Source organism: Macaca nemestrina, chromosome 2 (genome assembly GCF_043159975.1).
Source record: "Macaca nemestrina isolate mMacNem1 chromosome 2, mMacNem.hap1, whole genome shotgun sequence".
Taxonomy (NCBI): Eukaryota; Metazoa; Chordata; class Mammalia; order Primates; family Cercopithecidae; genus Macaca; species Macaca nemestrina.
In genome coordinates this window covers 63,050,019-63,068,411 of record NC_092126.1, presented here as the reverse complement: position 1 = coordinate 63,068,411, position 18,393 = coordinate 63,050,019, and the positions used below count along the sequence as shown (strand labels likewise).

General features: G+C 36.5%; 1 protein-coding gene across 8 annotated transcripts in view; it reads left to right on the top strand.

Moving 5' to 3' along the window:
- LOC105488529 (intraflagellar transport 80) overlaps positions 1-18,393 on the top strand; it is a 186,634-nt gene that overhangs the window by 138,658 nt on the left and 29,583 nt on the right. For all 8 annotated transcript variants that reach the window (XM_071091184.1, XM_071091185.1, XM_071091186.1 and 5 more), the window contains 4 exons: positions 1,489-1,563; positions 4,404-4,567; positions 13,413-13,477; positions 16,690-16,825. In XM_071091184.1, coding sequence (XP_070947285.1) covers positions 1,489-1,563; positions 4,404-4,567; positions 13,413-13,477; positions 16,690-16,825 — 440 coding nt within the window. The remainder of the gene's footprint in view (positions 1-1,488; positions 1,564-4,403; positions 4,568-13,412; positions 13,478-16,689; positions 16,826-18,393) is intronic.

Genomic DNA, 18,393 nt, shown 5'->3' with positions numbered 1-18,393 from the left:
CTTTTTTAGTAATAAAAATATAATTATAAAAACAGACATGCAAGTAGTTTACTAGTTTATATGAAAAGAAGTTCCAGAAAAAGAAAACAATATATAAGCATTCTATATTAAATTTTCATTTGATTTTCAGATAATTATATTAATATTCTTGTTCTATTCAGCATTTATAGCTTAGGGAGTCTATTTTTCCATGGCATTTATGTATCTCTCAGTTGTCAGGAATCTCAGATATTTTCTTAGGGGACATTAAAAAAACCCTCACATAATCACTATTTTTCTTATCAACTTTCTTGACAAAGAATGAAGGTTAATTAGTAAAGTATTTTGTGATTTTTTTCTAAAGTGCAAAAGCATATATCTTTATCATATCTATGAACCCCAGACTAATTAATAATCAGTAATTAATAATCACTAATTATTAGCAGTTCTTTATTTGTTATTTTGCCTTGTCCATGTATTTACTTACTGAAATTATTATCAGAATCTTTACATTAGTCAAGATTAGTTGCCTACCTGTTTGCTTACTCACTGCTTCCTTCCCCTTCCCTCCTCCATCTTCTGGATTTGAACATGAGATTTAATCTGATTTAGAGAATCGGCTTTATGAAAGTTACTGAAATTCAGAATATATAGAAATAATAAAACTTATTTTAAACTGTGGAACAACTTTTATTATTTAAGGATGAGTTTTTCTGTTTGTAAATGTTCTCTTTACCCACCCAAATCTTTGATTGATGTTACCCTATAAAAACAAAATGATTTGCTTGTTCATTTATTAATCAATTTATTCAATAAGCGTGTTCATGGCTTACATTTATATAGTATTTTAGAGTTTACAGAATGCTTCACAGAAATATTTTCATTTCAACCCAACAATAACATTGGGAGGTCTGCAGGAAAAATAATCATGTTCATCATATTACTGTTATTAGTTTCTGTTTGCCTGGTACCTGCTTTATAACAGGTAGTTTGCCAGACACTATGTAAGTCATCATTATCCCCATTTTACAAATAAGGAAACTAATGCTTAGCAGGTTAAGCTTAAGATCAAGTGGCTGACAGGTGGTGAAGCCATATTTCTAATCCAGATATGTCTAACAAAAAGCTATCATCTCTTCATTATGCCATGCTGCTGCTGTTTTTTTTTAATGAGAATCATTAGATGACTTGCCCAAACTCACAGAGCCGATAAATGGCAGAACTCAAACTTAGAATTCCTCAATTCACATGTTGTAATACCTCCAGTAAACATTTATTGGATTCCCATTATGTGCTAATTGCTGGAGATACAGAGTCTCTGCTTTTTAGTTGGGGACACAGACACATCAAGGAACAATTTCAGAACAATGCACCAAATGCTGTAATAGAAGTATGTATATAATTACTATGAAACTGAAGTCACTTTATTTAAAATGAATACCTGTCTACTTATTTAAAAGTATTTGCTATTTTAAATGTTAATACATATCCATTTTACTTGTCTTTTAGCACGAAGAACTGGAACACACCAATTATATTTGATCTCAAAGAAGGAACTGTTAGTTTAATTCTGCAGGCAGAAAGGTAATTTATTATGTTTAACTGTTGGATCTGGGGTTAAAATAAATAGCATTAAAGCACTCTTTAATAAAAACATCCAATTAAAAGAATGATATACTAATCATTTAGAACAAATCTGTTTCTATTATACATTTTAGAATAAAAAGAAAAGAATAAAGTTTTTTAAATCAGTGATTCTGAAACATTTTAGTCTCTGAATTTCTTAACATTCTTAGAAAATTACTGAGGGTTATATGTGGGTTAAATATATCAGTATTTACAGTATTAGAAATTGAAACAAATTTTAAAGCTATTTATTTTAAATGATGAGAATAAACTCATTACAAGTAAATATCCGAGTGATGACATGAGAGAATGGGAGCAACCTAGGTAAATAACTAGTAAAGAATTTTTACCTCATGGCCCCCCTATTTTCTGTTCTGCTTTGTTTTAAATATTGGTTGAAACTCTTTGGTTTCATGGGCCTACTGGGCTGTGACCTGAAGTTTGAAAACTAGTTTTCTCTACTAAGACATTCAGTGTATACAGGACTAAGAAATGCCAGGCAATTAACTGGAGTAAATTAGGAATAGCTATTAGTCAAGAACCTACGCTTTTCCATGAAAACTGTCAATTAGTCTCTCGCGTACAGCAATAGCCTACTGCATCAGAGGAGGACTTAGCTACAACCCAATAAAGCTTGTTAAAAATTGTGAAAATATCATCGACAGTTACCTAAAATATCTACCCATAAAACATTTGCCCCAAAACCATGCACTTTATTCCTCATCCCTTTACTCATCATGTAGGCAGCTCTTAATAGTGTTTATTATCAGCTTTTCTAGCCCACAGCTTTTTATAAATAGAAAACCAGAAGAAGAATGGTACTGGTGGACTGCTAGAGGCTGGCACAATGACAGGAAGAAAAGTGGTTGCCTGGCAAGGGAACATGGAGAAAACTAAAAGCACAGAACTGTGTAGCTGAGTAGTATAAGGATTCTGCACACCAACAGATTCTTATGAGTATCAAAGTTATCAGTTAAATAGTGAAAAATGTGATCACCGTATTGATGACCTTGAGTGACCAATGAAGTGTTATATCAAATTTTATGTTATCTATTTAATGAAATTGAAATATATGAATTGTTTAGTTATACCATAAATTTTTAAGTCATTTTTGTCATTTAAAAGGTAAAATGTCAGCTATCTAAAAAACATATATCTGAAATGCTTTTTACTCTAACAGTTCCAAATAAATTCATTTATACATTATTTATAAATGTATTTATTGAGTATACTCTTAATAAAGACATATATTAATGGCATAAATAGCCAAAAAATTTAGTCACTGCCTATCATTGGTCTTATTTATGCAATTGGAGATGTTTGCCCCTTGAAACGGTGTTTACTCACAAGTAGGTTAAAAGCTATAGTGTCTTATTTGGAAACAAAAATACTTTTAGTACGGAGACAAAGGAATATATACTAATATATGTCACTTTGTCAAGTTTAGCAAGTATTGTTTTCATAAACCAATATGTAGGACCATACACCAGTGTGTAAGGGCCCAACCCTTCAATTAAATAAACTACCTACCAATCCTCAAGTATTAATTTAATTAAAGTGTATATAGTTGGTGTTCATTAGATACTAATTTTTCATTGGTTTTGGTGTTTATTTCCTTTTTGTTTCCATAGCAAAAAAAGAACAATTAGCAATTCCTAAATCAAGAACCAATTCTGAATCAAGGATATTTAAAACATTAAACATAAGATTTTGAAAAGTAATAATGTCTTCAGCATTAAGGAAACAGGCACACCCATATAGCCATAGTATGTGTGTAAATCAATACAACTTTTCAAAGGGCAGTATAACAATATATATTTAAACATTTTAAATGTATGCTCTTTAATCCAGTAATTGCATTTCTAGAAGCTGAACTAAGGAAATAAGTAGGGCAGACATATGGAGGTGTATATACACTGTAGACATTCTTTAAAACAGTGAATAATTTGAAACAAATGTGTATCGGGGAATGAGTGAGTTAGTAAAGCAATATACTATTGCCATAGTTATCTCTATGGAGGTAGGATCTCAAGAGGTCTTTTGTTTTCTCTGTATTGCTTGAATTATTTTGTACAATATTCATAAATTTTCAAAGGAAAAATATAACAGCCATAAAATATTTATGTTTCGAGTTAATAAAAAAGTAACAACAGAGAGCCCTATGCCTTAAATATGGTTGTCAATATAGCAGATGAATCTGACCCTGTGGCAAAAAAATATGAGTTTTTAGATATGAATACATACTGATAGTCACCATATGATTTTAAAGTCACAAATACCTTATTTTAATAAATGCTTGCCCTAATGTTAATTTTTTTAGTCATTTTCACTACTTTAGACTTTAACCACTATTTAATCTTTAATTATTTTTAGCATAATCTTTAGTTATAAAATATGTATTAAGACTGTTTCATGAAACAAATAGCACCTGGCATTAACATGACTATATTGTAAACTCTAAGATTTTTTGATTGTCTTTGTATAGAATCTTCTTTAGGAAAGGAAATGAATTGTGGGTATAATGTAAAAGAAGTCAAAATTTTAGTGTATAGGGTGATGATTATGGACCTTTTCATTTTTCTTCTTCTACTTCATAATAAAACAAAAACCGAGAAAACAAACCAAAACAACCAATGCTGGTTTTCAGTGTTTGAAATGTTTTATTCCTTATATATCTACACATTTATATTAATTGTAAGATTTAGATTTTTTTCCCAAGGATAAACTATTCTGTAATATAAAAACGATAATATAATATATTCCTATTTGAGAATCTATTTCTATTCTTTATTTTTTAGACATTTTCTTCTTGTAGATGGTAGTAGTATCTATTTATATTCATATGAAGGGCGCTTTATTTCATCTCCAAAATTTCCTGGAATGAGAACAGATATTCTGAATGCACAGACTGTATCTTTGAGTAATGATACCATAGCAATAAGAGACAAAGCTGATGAAAAAAGTAAGTACATTTTTATAATTTTTCCTGTCAAATATGAAAATTTGTTAAAACTATAAAATTTGTTAACACTATAAAATTTTCATAAATTAACTTACATTTTCTACCAATACATCAACTTTATAGAAAAAGAATTATGAGCTTTCTAATTTGTTTTCAAAACATGAGTTAATTAAACAGCTAAAGTTGTCATACTATATCCAGTTAATGGAACAAATAGATATTGTCACAACATCAAAGATCAGTAATAAGGAAAAAAATCTTTATCGTAGCTGCGTAGCTGTTGGTAGAGAGTTTGAATTTAATGTTGTGGTCCTAAAAACATATATTAATGTTTAAGTTTTTGATCTTTTTAAATATTCCCTTTTTCTTCATTTGGTAACATAGTAAATATTGCACTTCATTGAACTATTTAATTTGTTTATATTTTTAAATTCATATTTTAAGTTAATTGAAAGAAAGGTATGAATAACTTAAATTTTCTGTTTAAAAATCTAGGCCACATTAGTATTCATAAATAAATATAAGTATGTGATTGCACTCAGTTTCCAGGTCCCTTCTCAAGAGGTTGCTGGTGGGGTGGAGGGCTGAAAAGTGCTCAACTCTCTGAACATGAGATTGGTCTTTCTGGTGACCAGCCGCTATCCTGAAGCTATCTAGGGGCTCACCAGAGTCACCTTATTAGGATAACAAAGACACCTCTATCACTCAGAAAATCCCAAGCATTTTTGAAGCTACCTGCCAGGAGCCCAGGACAAAGACCAGACAAATTATTTATTCAACTACAGATCACCCCCTGGTCTATGACCATGGATCCCTTACGGCAAAAGGATCATTCCTGTCAATAGGACCAGCATGAGTATGCCTAATGTTTGGAGGAATCAATATTGGGTAGAGATAGGAGGCTTTTAATTCCATTCCCAGTACATTCGATCATCACTATCAGTATTTATACTCTTACCAACAATTCCAGTGTTACATCATATTGTAAAATAGGAGTCAGAAGACACTAGCACATTACTAGAGTTCTACTAGTCATTAATAATTAGTCCAGTCTGGGCCAGGCACAGTGACTCACACCTGTAATCCCAGCACTTTGGGAGGCCGAGGTGGGCGGATCACGAGGTCAGGATATGGAGACCATCCTGGATAACATGGTGAAACTCTGTCTCTACTAGAATACAAAAAATTAGGTGGGCGTGGTGGCGGGTGCCTGTAGTCCCAGCTACTCAGGAGGCTGAGGCTGGAGAACAGCGTGAACCTGGGAGGCGGAGCTTGCAGTGAGCCGAGATCACACCACTGCACTCCAGCCTGGGCGACAGAGTGAGACTCCGTCTCAAAAAAACAAACAAACAAAAAAACCCAAAAAACAAAAAACAAAATAATTAGTCCAGTCCATCATCATGTTTTGTGACCAAGTTGTCTTCAAGTTTAGACTTCTGAGGTTTGCAGGATTCCATTCAAGTTTGTCAAGTTCCAAGTAGGAGAGGTCTCAGCAATATATGGCTTCATCTTCTCATGTATCAGCTATAATTAAGCTAAGAAACAATATCATTCTTTTGCTCTGAGCCTCTTTTGAAGCATTAATGTAGTATTTTACTTATTGCATAACCCATTTATTCATTTCTTTACTCTCAGCTATTATTTCTCCTATCCATTTGTACAGAGCAAACAGGCTGTTTCCTCTACCAGCCAATAAAGCTGCATTCACTATTAAACCCCCAATCTCCAGATGTAGTGAAGGCACAACCCATCCTATCAGGTCCTTAGGAATTTTGACATTAAGGCTTAAAAGTATAGTTATAGTTTCTTTCTTGGGGACCATCCCTGCTTCTGGCATTTGTAGTGGTAGCCCTCGTCTTGGGACCATGGTGTCAAGTAGGAGAAGGTGATATAAGGAAGAAAGAAAAAAGTGTTTTGCCATACCAGCATCCTCCTTTCCCCTCCCCCTCTCCCTGAGATCCATCAAAAAAACAAAAGGAGGCCAAGGTGGGCAGATCACAAGGTCAGGAGCTCGACCAACTTGACCAACATGGTGAAACCCTGTCTCTACTAAAAATACAAAAATTAGCCGGCCATGGTGGTACGCACCTGTAATCCCAGCTACTCAGGAGGCTGAAGCAGGAGAATCGCTTGAACTTGGGAGGCGGAGGTTGCAGTGAGCCGAGGTTGTAGTGAGCCAAGATCGCACCACTGCACTCCAGTCTGGGTGACAGAGCGAGACACTGTCTCAAAACAAAACAAAACAAAAAAACAGAGGAATCTATCTAGTGCAGGAATCTATCTCTTTGCTTCTCTCTTGCTGAATCCATACTCATGCAGGCATGCAAGCCAGTTCTTCATGCTTTCCCCTGTTTTAGAAAACCGCTGTTTTAACTTACCATTCTGATTCTTTACCAAACCATTACTCTGGGGAAGATATCTCTCTGCCCATTGTTGGACATTATGGATTGTAAAGTATGTTCCTTGGTCTGATGAAATGTGACTAGGTAGTCCAAATCAATGCATTATCTTCTCTGCTGGTTCTTTTATAATTCCCTCAGTATTTGCCAGGCTACCACTGGTTAAGCAAAGCCCAGTGCAGAGTCAGCATTTACTCATCTCAGGACCCTTTTGTAGCCCTCCAGGGCTACTGGCATGAGTCCAGGTTTCCAGCTATATATAGGGCCATCCTCCTGGGGAATCTGCCCTATAGCCATCTGCAGTCTGTCATGGGCAGACAGAAAGTTCTTGCTGGTATTTTGTGCCTCAGAGGGTTTGAGAGGAACATTTCTAGATTTAGTTCATCTCTGCATTGCTGCAGCCCCCAGTGTTCACTTGCTTCATATACCCAAGGGGGCCACCTCAAGCAGGCATCCTGAGGTATTTGCTCGTCAATTCCAATCACCTTTTGAACCTAGAAGGGGAAGTCTCCTGATAAGCAGTGATACGCCATACCTTAGTGCACCCATCAAGTTCCCATAGTAAGTTCCTTGAAGGCTGTACCCTATATGGGCATTCCTATAACAGGCCAGTTTTCCATTGTCCTTCTTGCCTGACCATGTGACCATGGCCTGCAAGTTAATAAAAACTCAGATATCGAGGCAAACAGCATGCAGCGCGGCCCACCACACCTTCTTCTGTCAGGGGGTGGCCTTACAAATAAAACGTTGTATGTTCACAATAGAACTGCTATTCATAAACCAAGCAACTATCTGTTAGTTAATTGAGAGCTGTTTATAGGCCACTGTCCGAGTGTCAACAGAATTTGGCAGCTCCTCAAGTGGTTCCAAAGTCAGTCAGAGCAGGTAGACTCATGAATACACTGTAACTTTTTGTATTTCCCAGTAATGTGTTCCTACTCAATACATTTCCATTTTATTATGAAACTCTTCTGGGCATTGCCTTTCCTAGTAGAATCTGTCTCCAGTGTCACCCAAGATATTATGGGTACATTAGATTTCAAGATTATTTTCTATTCTTCGGTTATAGGGTCAGTTTCAATTAATGTCAGATAGCAAGCTAGTAATTGCCCCCAGATGGGAATTCTCTAGTCCAGAATCCCAGTAATTTTCACCGAGAGGTGTTCATAGGCTTTCTCCTGTAAGTTCCAATCTGTATTCTACCCAGGGTTATTGTATAGAGAATTCGTCCATATAGTTCATATACTGATTGATATTCAAGGCCTGTTGAACTTGAGTAATCTTATTGATTCCCATTTTGCATTCCCAATTAATATTGCTTAAAGGGTGGATTTACATGCCTTCTGTTTCACGTTACTTGATAGAGGAAACGCTCTCCAGTCAGATGTAATATCAGTCCCCATAATACATTCTGGCAAATGAGACACAACTACTTAACATAAAGCTCGTTTGGGGCCAGGTGTGGTGGCTCATATCTGTAATCCCAGCACTTTGGGAAGCCAAGGCAGGCGGATCACCTGAGGTCAGGAATTCAAGACCAGCCTGGCCAACATGGCGAAACCCCGTCTTTACTAAAAATACAAAAAATTAGCCGGTGTCCCAGCTATTCGGGAGGGTGGGGCAGGAGAATCGCTTGAACCCAGGGGGCAGACTTTACAGTGAGCTGAGATCGCACCACTGCACTCCAGCCTGGTCAACAAGAGCAAAAACTCCGTCTAAAAAAAAAAAAAAAACTTGTTTAAATATACAAAGTTTCATCCAAAACTTTCACCTTAATGCCATTAGCTCTTGCATTTCTATATCCTCTCAATCTAGTTGTCACTCCCATTAGGACTTTGTTTTCTTTTTTTTTTTTTTCCTTTTTTTGAGACACAGTCTCACTCTGTTGCCCAGGCTGGAGTTCAGTGGCGTGATGTCGGCTCACTGCAACCTCCTCCTCCCAGATTCAAATGATTCTCCTGCTTCAGCCTCCCAAATAGCTAGTATTACAGGCATGCGCCACCACTCCCAGCTAATTTTTTGTAGTTTTAGGAGAGGTGGGGTTTTACCATGTTGGCCAGGCTGGTCTCAAACTCCTAACCTCAAGTGATCTGCCCACCTCAGCATCCCAAAATGCTGGGATTACAGGTGTGAGCCTGGCCCCATTAGGACTTTCAGTAGTAGGTGGGTGAAGTGTTCCGGTCAGACATAGTATCTATTCCCATGAAACATTCAGGTAAAGGAGACACAACCTCTTCACATAAAGTCTGTTTAAACTCTCCAGTTTTCATTCAAACTTTCACCTTTCTTCTACCAACGCTTGCACTTCTGTACTCTTTCAATTTAATTGTAGTCTCCTTTAGGACTTCACCAGGGGGTTTTGGACCAAAGTACATGGCACTTTTGCATCAAGGTGTCTAGAGTCTTCTTCTCTCTACTCCCTGACCATTTTGCCTATTCATGTGCTTAAGGTGTTGGGTCTGCAGCTCAGAATTGAGCCAAGGAACCCAGGCTCTTTCCTGAATCTTTTTCTTGATTAAATTGGTAGACCATTGCTCCAGGTAATTCAAGGTCAGGTTTCTTGTTGCCATCTTTGCCTTTCTGCTTTCCAAATTCTTCCAAACTAAGATGAATAAAGCAGATTTGCTTAGCACTCTTAAATTTTGGGGCACTAGCAGGACCGCCCCATTGGTCCACCCAACCTCTGTGTTTTGATCCCAGACTCCCACACTGCTATGATGAGTCCCTTGACTCTCTCCTTTCTCTTTCCCTTTCATTTTACCCCCATCAGCATTTGCTTTTTCACCCCATTTCTTTAAAAAACAACCAAAAAAACTTTTGTTTTAGGTTCAGGGTACATGTGTAGGTTTGTTACATTGGTAAACGTTGTGTCATAGGGGTTTATTGTACAGATTATTTCATCACCTAGTTACTAAGCCTAGTACTCAATAATTATTTTTTCTGATCCTCTCCCTCCTCCCACTCTTCACCCTCAAGCCCCCAGTCTCTGTTTCCCTCTTTGTGTCCATGAGTTCTCATTATTTAGCTCCCACTTATAAGTGAGAACATGTGGTAATTGGTTTTCTCTTTCTGCATTAGTTTGTTAAGGATAATGGCCTCCAGCTCCATCAACATTCCCGCAAAGGACATGATCTATTCTTTTTTATGGCTGGACAGTATTCCATGGTGTATATGTACAACATTTTCTTTATCAGATCTGTCATTGATGGGCATTTAAGTTGACTCCATGTCTTTGCCATTGTGGATAGGTGTTGCAGTGAACATTTGCATGCATATGTCTTTGTGGCAGACTGATTTATATTCCTTTGGGTATACACCCAGTAATGGGATTGCTGGGTTGAATGGTAGTTCTGTTTTTAGCTCTTTGAGGAATTGCCACACTCCTCTCCACAATGATTGAACTAATTTACACTCCCACCAACAGTGTTAAACTATTCCCTTTTCTCCACAACTCACCAGCATCTGTTATTTTTTGACTTTTTAATAATAGCCATTCTGACTGGTATGAAATGGTATCTCATTGTGGTTTTGATTTATATTTCTCTAATGATCAGTGATACTGTGCTTTCGTTCATATGTTTTTTTGGCCACATGTATGTCTTCTTTTAAGTTCCTGTCCTTTACCCAATTTTTAATGGTTTTTTTTTCTTAAAAATTTGTTAAGTTCCTTATAGATGTTGGATATTAGAGTTTTGTCAGATGCACAGTTTGCAGATATTTTCTCCTATTCTGTAGGTTGTCTGTTTACTCTGTTGATAGTTTCTTTTGCTGTGCAGGTCTTAAATTTAATTAGATTCTATTTGTCAATTTTTGCTTTTGTTGTGATTGCTTTTGGCATCTTTGTCATGAAATCTTTCCTTGTTCCCATGTCCAGAATGGTATTGCCTAGGTTGTCTTCCAGGGTTTTTATAGTTTTGTTTGCTGTGTTTTCTTTCTCTTTTTTTTTTTTTTTTGAGATGGAGTCTCGCTCTGTCACCCAGGCTAGCGTGCAGTGACGTGATCTCGGTTCACTGCAAGCTCCACCTCCCAGGTTCACGTCATTCTCCTGCCTCGGCCTCCCGAGTAGCTGGGACTACAGGCACAGGCCGCCACGCCTGGCTAATTTTCTATATTTTTAGTAGAGACGAGGTTTCACTGTGTTATCCAGGATGGCCTCAATCTCCTGACCTTGTGATCCGCCCGCCTTGGCCTCCCAAAGTGCTGGGATTACAGGCGTGAGCCACCAAGCCCGGACCACACTGTATTTCTTAATAACTGTTTAAAGATTTTTTTCCCAGTTTGAATGAGTTTCTAGACACTTCCCTCTGTCTGTCCCCATTCTTTTATGGATCATTTTAGTCTTTTTCATGATTTGTTTCAGCATAACTTTTTCCTTTGAAAATGACTCTGAGGCTAGTGCCTGTTCCTTGAACTGGCAAGAATCCAGTATCTTTCCCAACACATTCGTTCCTTCATTTGGGGCCCTGAGGCTAGAGGCCATAATTTAGACTGGCCAGAATTTATATTTGATTCATCTCTTCCTTTCATTTTTAGCTGTTATATTATAGATAGCAATTACCAAGAGATTGTATATTTCTCTTTTTTCTTACTGTTTTGCATTTTCCTATGCATTTAGTGAGCCAGTTCCCAGAAGATGTATGCATTATCTCTAAATTTCATCGGTAACTTTTGCCTCCAATAACTGATTGCAGCATAGCTGGTGTTTCGTGTCCTGGGGGACCCCATGGCCACTGAGGAATCAGAAGTTCTTCATCCCCTGCCCTTTCATCTTTCTCTTCCCAAACCATATGTTTCAGTAACCTGATACCAACTATTCCATTTTCATCTCAGCTGGGTATACTGCAATTCATTTCTACACTACCCGGAGTTAATGCAGACACCAAAGCTTAAGGGCACAGTCTTCCACAAGACTGCTCCTATTTCAGATGACAGTCACAAGTCTAACGCTCCCCCAACCCCACTGCAGCTGCCTACTTTCCTGACCAACTAGCTGCAAATTCAGGGATTCCCACAATGCCTTCAAGTTTGATAATTCACTAAAATGACTCACAGAACTCAGGAAAGCTATACTTATTATTACAGTTTTATTATAAAGGATGGACACAGAGTTTCTGTTCCCTCTCCTCTCAGGACACATCATCTTCTCTGCTCATCAATGTATTCAGTAACCAGGAAGCTCCACTGAGCTTTGGCATTCAGAATTTGTATGGGGTTTTATTACATTGGCATGGTTAATTAAATCATTGGCCACGTGATGAACCCAGTCTCCAGCACGCTTCCCATCTCCAGAGACTGGGAACCTGAAAGTTCAGACCCTTTAACCACTTGCTTGATCTGATTATCAGCCCCTATCCTGAAGCTATTTAGGGGCCCATCAAGAGTCTCCTCACTAGCAATAATACAGCTACTCACTCAGGAAAGTCTCAGCATTTTTGAAGCTTCAGGACAAAGACCAGATAAATTATTGATTATACCAGCGTAGCATATTAATAACAGAAAACTGAGCAGCACATAACATGTTGCCTGGCATTATAGTAGACATTCAACATGTTTTTCCTTTGTGGAATATGATGGTCTATTATTGGGGTCTAGAAACTGACACCCCAAAATATGGTGCTTTGACATGCTGTGCTGAAGTTCCCTTATCTACCTCAACTTCGGACCCACCAAAGAAGACAACAATTCTCTCTGGTCCCTTCCTTGAGTTTTCATTAACTAAACTCATATTGCAGGAAGAAATACAGGAAGCTGTCAACACACCTGAGCAGACTTTTGTCACAAACCATTGTGTGCTCTGTGGGCCCAACAGACGGTTCCAGGCCACTGAATGTTCTTCATGCCCACTGAATTCCCTTAGAAATCATTTACTACCCATTCTAAAACCATCCACACTTCCCTATCTCCATTTCCCTTAAGAAGGGGAAGAAGTGGCTTTTAACCATCTGCACCCCATTGTATGGTAGGGTAATCACTCTCTGATTCTCCCCCATGTAAGTTAATAAAATTGTATACCATTGTATACCATTCTCCTATTAATCTGCCTTTTATGAGTTGATTTTCAGCTAACCTTCAAAGGACAAAGAGGATGTTTTCCTTTGGCCTCTACTCTATGGTGTTGTATTAGTTTAAATCAAAGTTATCAGAATTATAAATTACATTCACATTTGGACTTCCCATTGTTGAGCATTGATGCCATACCATTAGTAAAAATTCTAATTAGGGAATGTGTTTTAGGAAGAAGTATTCAGTTTTATTGTTTTCATAAGAAATGTGACCACATTAATAAATTAAAATTGGATGCTGCTGCTCTTCTGTGCTGAATTATTTAACTCTCTGTGGTCTAGAGAGGTAAATAATTTCTCATAAGGATTATAATAGTTTCACTGAATTTTACCAGTAAAAATTCTAATATAACACATTAATTAATGTTCTACTTTTTTTTCAAGTAATCTTCCTCTTTGAGGCATCAACTGGAAAGCCTTTAGGTGATGGAAAGTTTCTTTCTCATAAGGTAATGGACATTAACTACTTCTAATGTAAATAGCCGCTGTTTATTTACTTCCTTTTCAAAATTAATGTTTTCATTTTAAAGAGGGCACAAAGGAATTTAGTTTTTTATTTAAAATCAATGTGCATTCTCCATTGACTGTTTCGCCTAAAAATGTCACAGTCAAAGACTAAGCACTGGTAAAGTTCGTGATAGGAAGCTATACATGCAAATTAGTTGAATAAAAGGATCTGACTTATATGTCTGTTGTCAAACTCTTCACTGCTTTTCAGTTGCATGTTCTTTTTTGATTAAAATTTTAGCACCTGTCAGTAAATAAAAATGTATTTGTGTTTCTAAATATCTTGCAGTTTTCTCATTGACCTGTTCTTAGCCAGCATTTTCTTTAGGTTTTAAGACTGTAGTAAGAAATCTCTATACAAAGTACAAAAGACCCTGAATTTTAAGTTGTTTATTGGTTTCTGATTTTTAGCCTTAGAAAAAGAAGCACATTGCGTTGAGTTATCCTTCTAAATTACTGATATGCTAGGGTTTAGAGACACTTTTAGTTTTATTAATACTGCTAGTGAAATGTTACTCAAAATTACATATATTTTTTGTAATTAATTTTGTTTGTTTGTTTGTTTTTGGAAGAGACAGGGTTTCGCCATGTTGCCCAGGCTGGTCTCGAACTCCTGAGCTCAAGCAATCCACTCACCTCAGCCCTGCAAAGTGCTAGGATTACCGATGTGAGCCACCACGCCTGGCCCTAGTTTTAAATTTGAATAACAAACACATTCATATGGTTCAAAAATCAAAAAGCATTAAAAAGTATACAGTGGTAGTCTCCCTACTATACCTATTATTCATCACTGTAGTGCCTCTCCACCAAATAAGTAACCATTGTTATTAATCTCTTATATATTCTTCCAGAGATTTTTAGTGTATGTGCCAACAAAACTGATATATGTTCTCTTCCTCCCCTTTTACAAAAATGTAACAAAGAGTTTTACACTTTGCTTTTTTCATGTAATACTCTCTTTCTGGAGATGATTCCATATCTATACACAAAGTGCTTTCTCAACCCTTTTTCCTCCCACTGTATGGTATAACATTTTATGTATGTATCAGAATTTAAACTGTTTCCAATCTTTTGCCATTAATATTACAGTATTGCCAAGATGAATTACCTTGCATATACATCTTCTTGTACATGTGCCAATGTAACTGTGGGATCTATTCTTGAAATATTGTTGCTGGGTCAAAGGATATGAGAATTTGTAATTTTAATAAATATTGTAAAGTCATCTTCCAAAGAGAGTTTATCAGTTTACTTTTGCACTGGTAATATATGAGGTGCTTATTTCTCTATAACCTCTCTGTTATTGTATTTTAAATCAAAACTATGTAAGCAGAGTTTTTCCTCTTCAGTAAGATTAAGCATATCAAAAGGAGTAAATTTTTCAGCTTTTCAAGATGCAGTCATTTTTGTTAGTAGGATTGAAAGGAGAGTCAATTAATAAGGTTAAATATTTATTTTAATTTTATAACTCTTTCTATAACACTTTTCCTAAGTGTAAGAATTTCCTAAGAAATTTACAATTAAAATAATTTAATTGTACATAAAATTTACAATTTACAATTTAATTTACAATTAAAATTAAGAAATTTATAATTTCCTACTTATAAGAATGAAAGTGTCTTCTACATGTCACACTTCACCCCAATTACATTTGTATGCAATACAAAGGATTTTTAAATTTTACATTCTATTAAATAATAGAAAAATCACCCACTCTATTTTATTTTATATGTGGAAGAGATTCATATCCAAGATCTTCCCAAATAATAACAGAGCTCAAACTAGAACTCAAGTCTGTGTATTAGTAAATGAATATTGATTAGTGTAGGGCAAGGGAGATGGTTCTAATGAACACAAAACTGCTTTTATGTTCCACTAGAAAGAGTAACCCAGGCGGAATAGAACCTATGTGGAGGTGGTAGGACTTGACGAGAGGAAAATGGGGGAAGCCCTGCTGAATGAAGTGAGGGAGCCCCTCTTCCCCATGTACATAGGCATTATTATAATTAGTGTCCATCTTTGATTTTTAATTTCTTAGGAGAGTCATATCTGTTTAGCAGTATTTTTAAAAGAATACACTAGGTTCTGATGATGATGGTGATGATGACGATGATAAGCAATTCTTTATTGTTAACATTTCCATTTTGAAAATACCTAGAGTTATATTTCATGCATGCCTTGATATATATGAAACCAGATTCTTTTCTTCCTTAAAATATAAATTATGGTATTCTAGAAAGAGCTGAATTTTTAAAAATGTATTATGAACTGGTATATGATTGGTTCATCAATTTGGATAAAAGTATATGTGTATTTTTGTTTTACTTTAAAAAGTGTTTTTTATAGTTCATTTTGGTACAATGACTTGATGTTGTGGTCATGATTCTTGTTGAATTCACAATTCCTACCAAAGTCTTCAGACATTGTAGGAAGTAAATAAATCTTTCTTGGTTTGAATTAAAATGAATCTATATTGAAACATTTTCAAGTTATAGTAAAATTCATCTCACTAGCAGATGAAAAACAATGATCTTGGAGTTAGAAGTCTGAGTTGCAAGTTTATATATACTTGATACTGGCTTTTTCTGAGCAAAATTGCTCAGTGAGTATGAGTCTAGTCTTCTGATTTGTAAATTAAGTATAGTAATACCTACAGTACAAGCTTGTTTCCTGTTTTGCAAGAATGAATGTGAGAGAATCTGTAGAATTTAAGGCCCTGGACACATGATGTATTTCCACATATTTCCAAAATTTGTTTTTACAAATATTTTACAGATAGTTGTTAGGCAACTTATTAATCAAAATAGACCTCTCATATGATACTCAGAATTGCCTGACCCTTTCACCCTGACTACGAAAGGTAGGTCAGGACAGATGGGAGTGTTTCTCAGCCTGCAGAGTATCAAAATATATGTTATTTTATTGTATTTTAAGAGGTGTCTTTTCCTTGGATGTCAAGCAAATATACTTTAGTGCAGCTTTTGAACGATTAATGTGTTGGCAGTTTAAAATTATTTAACAGGGACATTTTATCATTATAAATGTGTAAATGACATTTAATTGATCTTAAAGGGAATGATTTTATAATTAATTAAAATGATCTTATGTCAAACACTAAAACTAACCCAGTATTTACATTTTTTAAAAATTTTAGAATGAAATCTTGGAAATTGCTCTGGATCAAAAAGGACTTACCAATGATAGAAAAATTGCTTTCATTGATAAAAATAGAGATCTCTGTATCACTTCTGTGAAACGATTTGGGAAGGAAGAACAAATTATCAAGCTTGGTAAAATAATTTGAATACATTTTAAGTTTTAATTGTCAACTTTCTTATATTTACTGTAATAAATAATTTGAATGAATCTGGAAATGTTTTAATGTTTTGATCTTGTAATACTTCTTAGCTACTTAACCCATTTTTTAAAGAGTAGGAGTGAAAGTTTATTAAAAGCTTTATTTTTAAATTTTTATTGTGTTTTATTTGAGATAGGGTCTCACTCTGTCACCTATGCTGGAGTGCAGTGGCAAGATCAAGGCTCACCGTAACTTCTGCCTCCTGGGCTCAAGTGATTCTCCTGCCTCAGCCTCCCAAGTAGCTAGGACAACAGGCATGTGCCACCACATCTAGCTAATTTTTTTTGTATTTTGGTAGAAACAAGGTTTCACCATGTTGCCCAGGCTTGTCTCGAACTCCTGAGCTCAAGCCATCCACCTGCCTTGGTCTCTTAAGGTGCTGAGATTACAGGCATGACCCACCGGGCCCGGCCTATTCAAAAGATTTAGAGCAGGAAAGAAAGGAAATAGAGTAAACCTGGAAGAGGGCAAGCAGGCAGCTTGAGAGATCAAATGCACTCTTTGATCTTTGACTTGGGGTTTTATACTTTGGCATGCTTCTGGGGAGTTGCAACCCTTCTGCCCTGATTCTTTCCTTGGGTAGGCTGTCCACATGCCCAGTGGCCTGCCAGCACCTGGGAGGGGCCACATGCACAGTGTGTTTACTGAAGTTATACACATGCTCACTTGAGGCATTTTTCCCTTACCACTCCAATGTTTCTAGAGGAAGTTTGTATACCAATTAAACTCCTCCACCATTTTACCTGTTAGTACGCATGTGTGAGCCCACTCACCTAGTTCTTGAGATCTTATTGAGAAGCTACTGATTTCCAGTTTTGGCGTTTATATTGAGAGACTACCTTTCCCTGGCACTGGCTGCAACCAATTATTATTTTAGAGAGACAGCTTAACAACAGCCTGACCATCACCTGATGGTCATCTGACATTCCTGGTGCTGGTGGCAGGGGCCTCTCCTGCCTTGCTCATGTCTGCCTGACTACCTGCTGTAACATTTCCACCCTCAAGAGTCCAAGACCCCAATTCTATGGGGAAAATGGACAAAAGTCAGTCTTCTGTAACTGCTTCCTGCTGACAGAGAGACAGTGGTGGTTATTCTGTGGATCTTGGCCTCTTGCTAGCTGTCAGGGCAGGGTGGCTCTGTGGGTTGGTGAAAGCGGTATACAGCTAGGTCCAAGGGAGACAAGGGAGGACTTCACTCTGTCATGTCCCACTGACGGGCAGACTAGGGGTACCCTGTAGAAGAGTGACTCTTGAATATTGAGGGGACGGTATTCCTCACTGAGGATCATCTGGAACTTGATGGCCTGAAGACAAGAGGATTAACTGAATAGCAAGTCTTTAGCTGCTGCAGCTAAATTGTCACTGAAAGAAAGATTTGCAAATTTAAAATATAAGGGTTCTAAGTAAAGCATTCAAATATTTCTGTAAATTATTGTGTGATTCTTTTGTATGTGTTTTTCACCATTATAGAATCAGAAAGTAGAGTCATATCTAACAGAA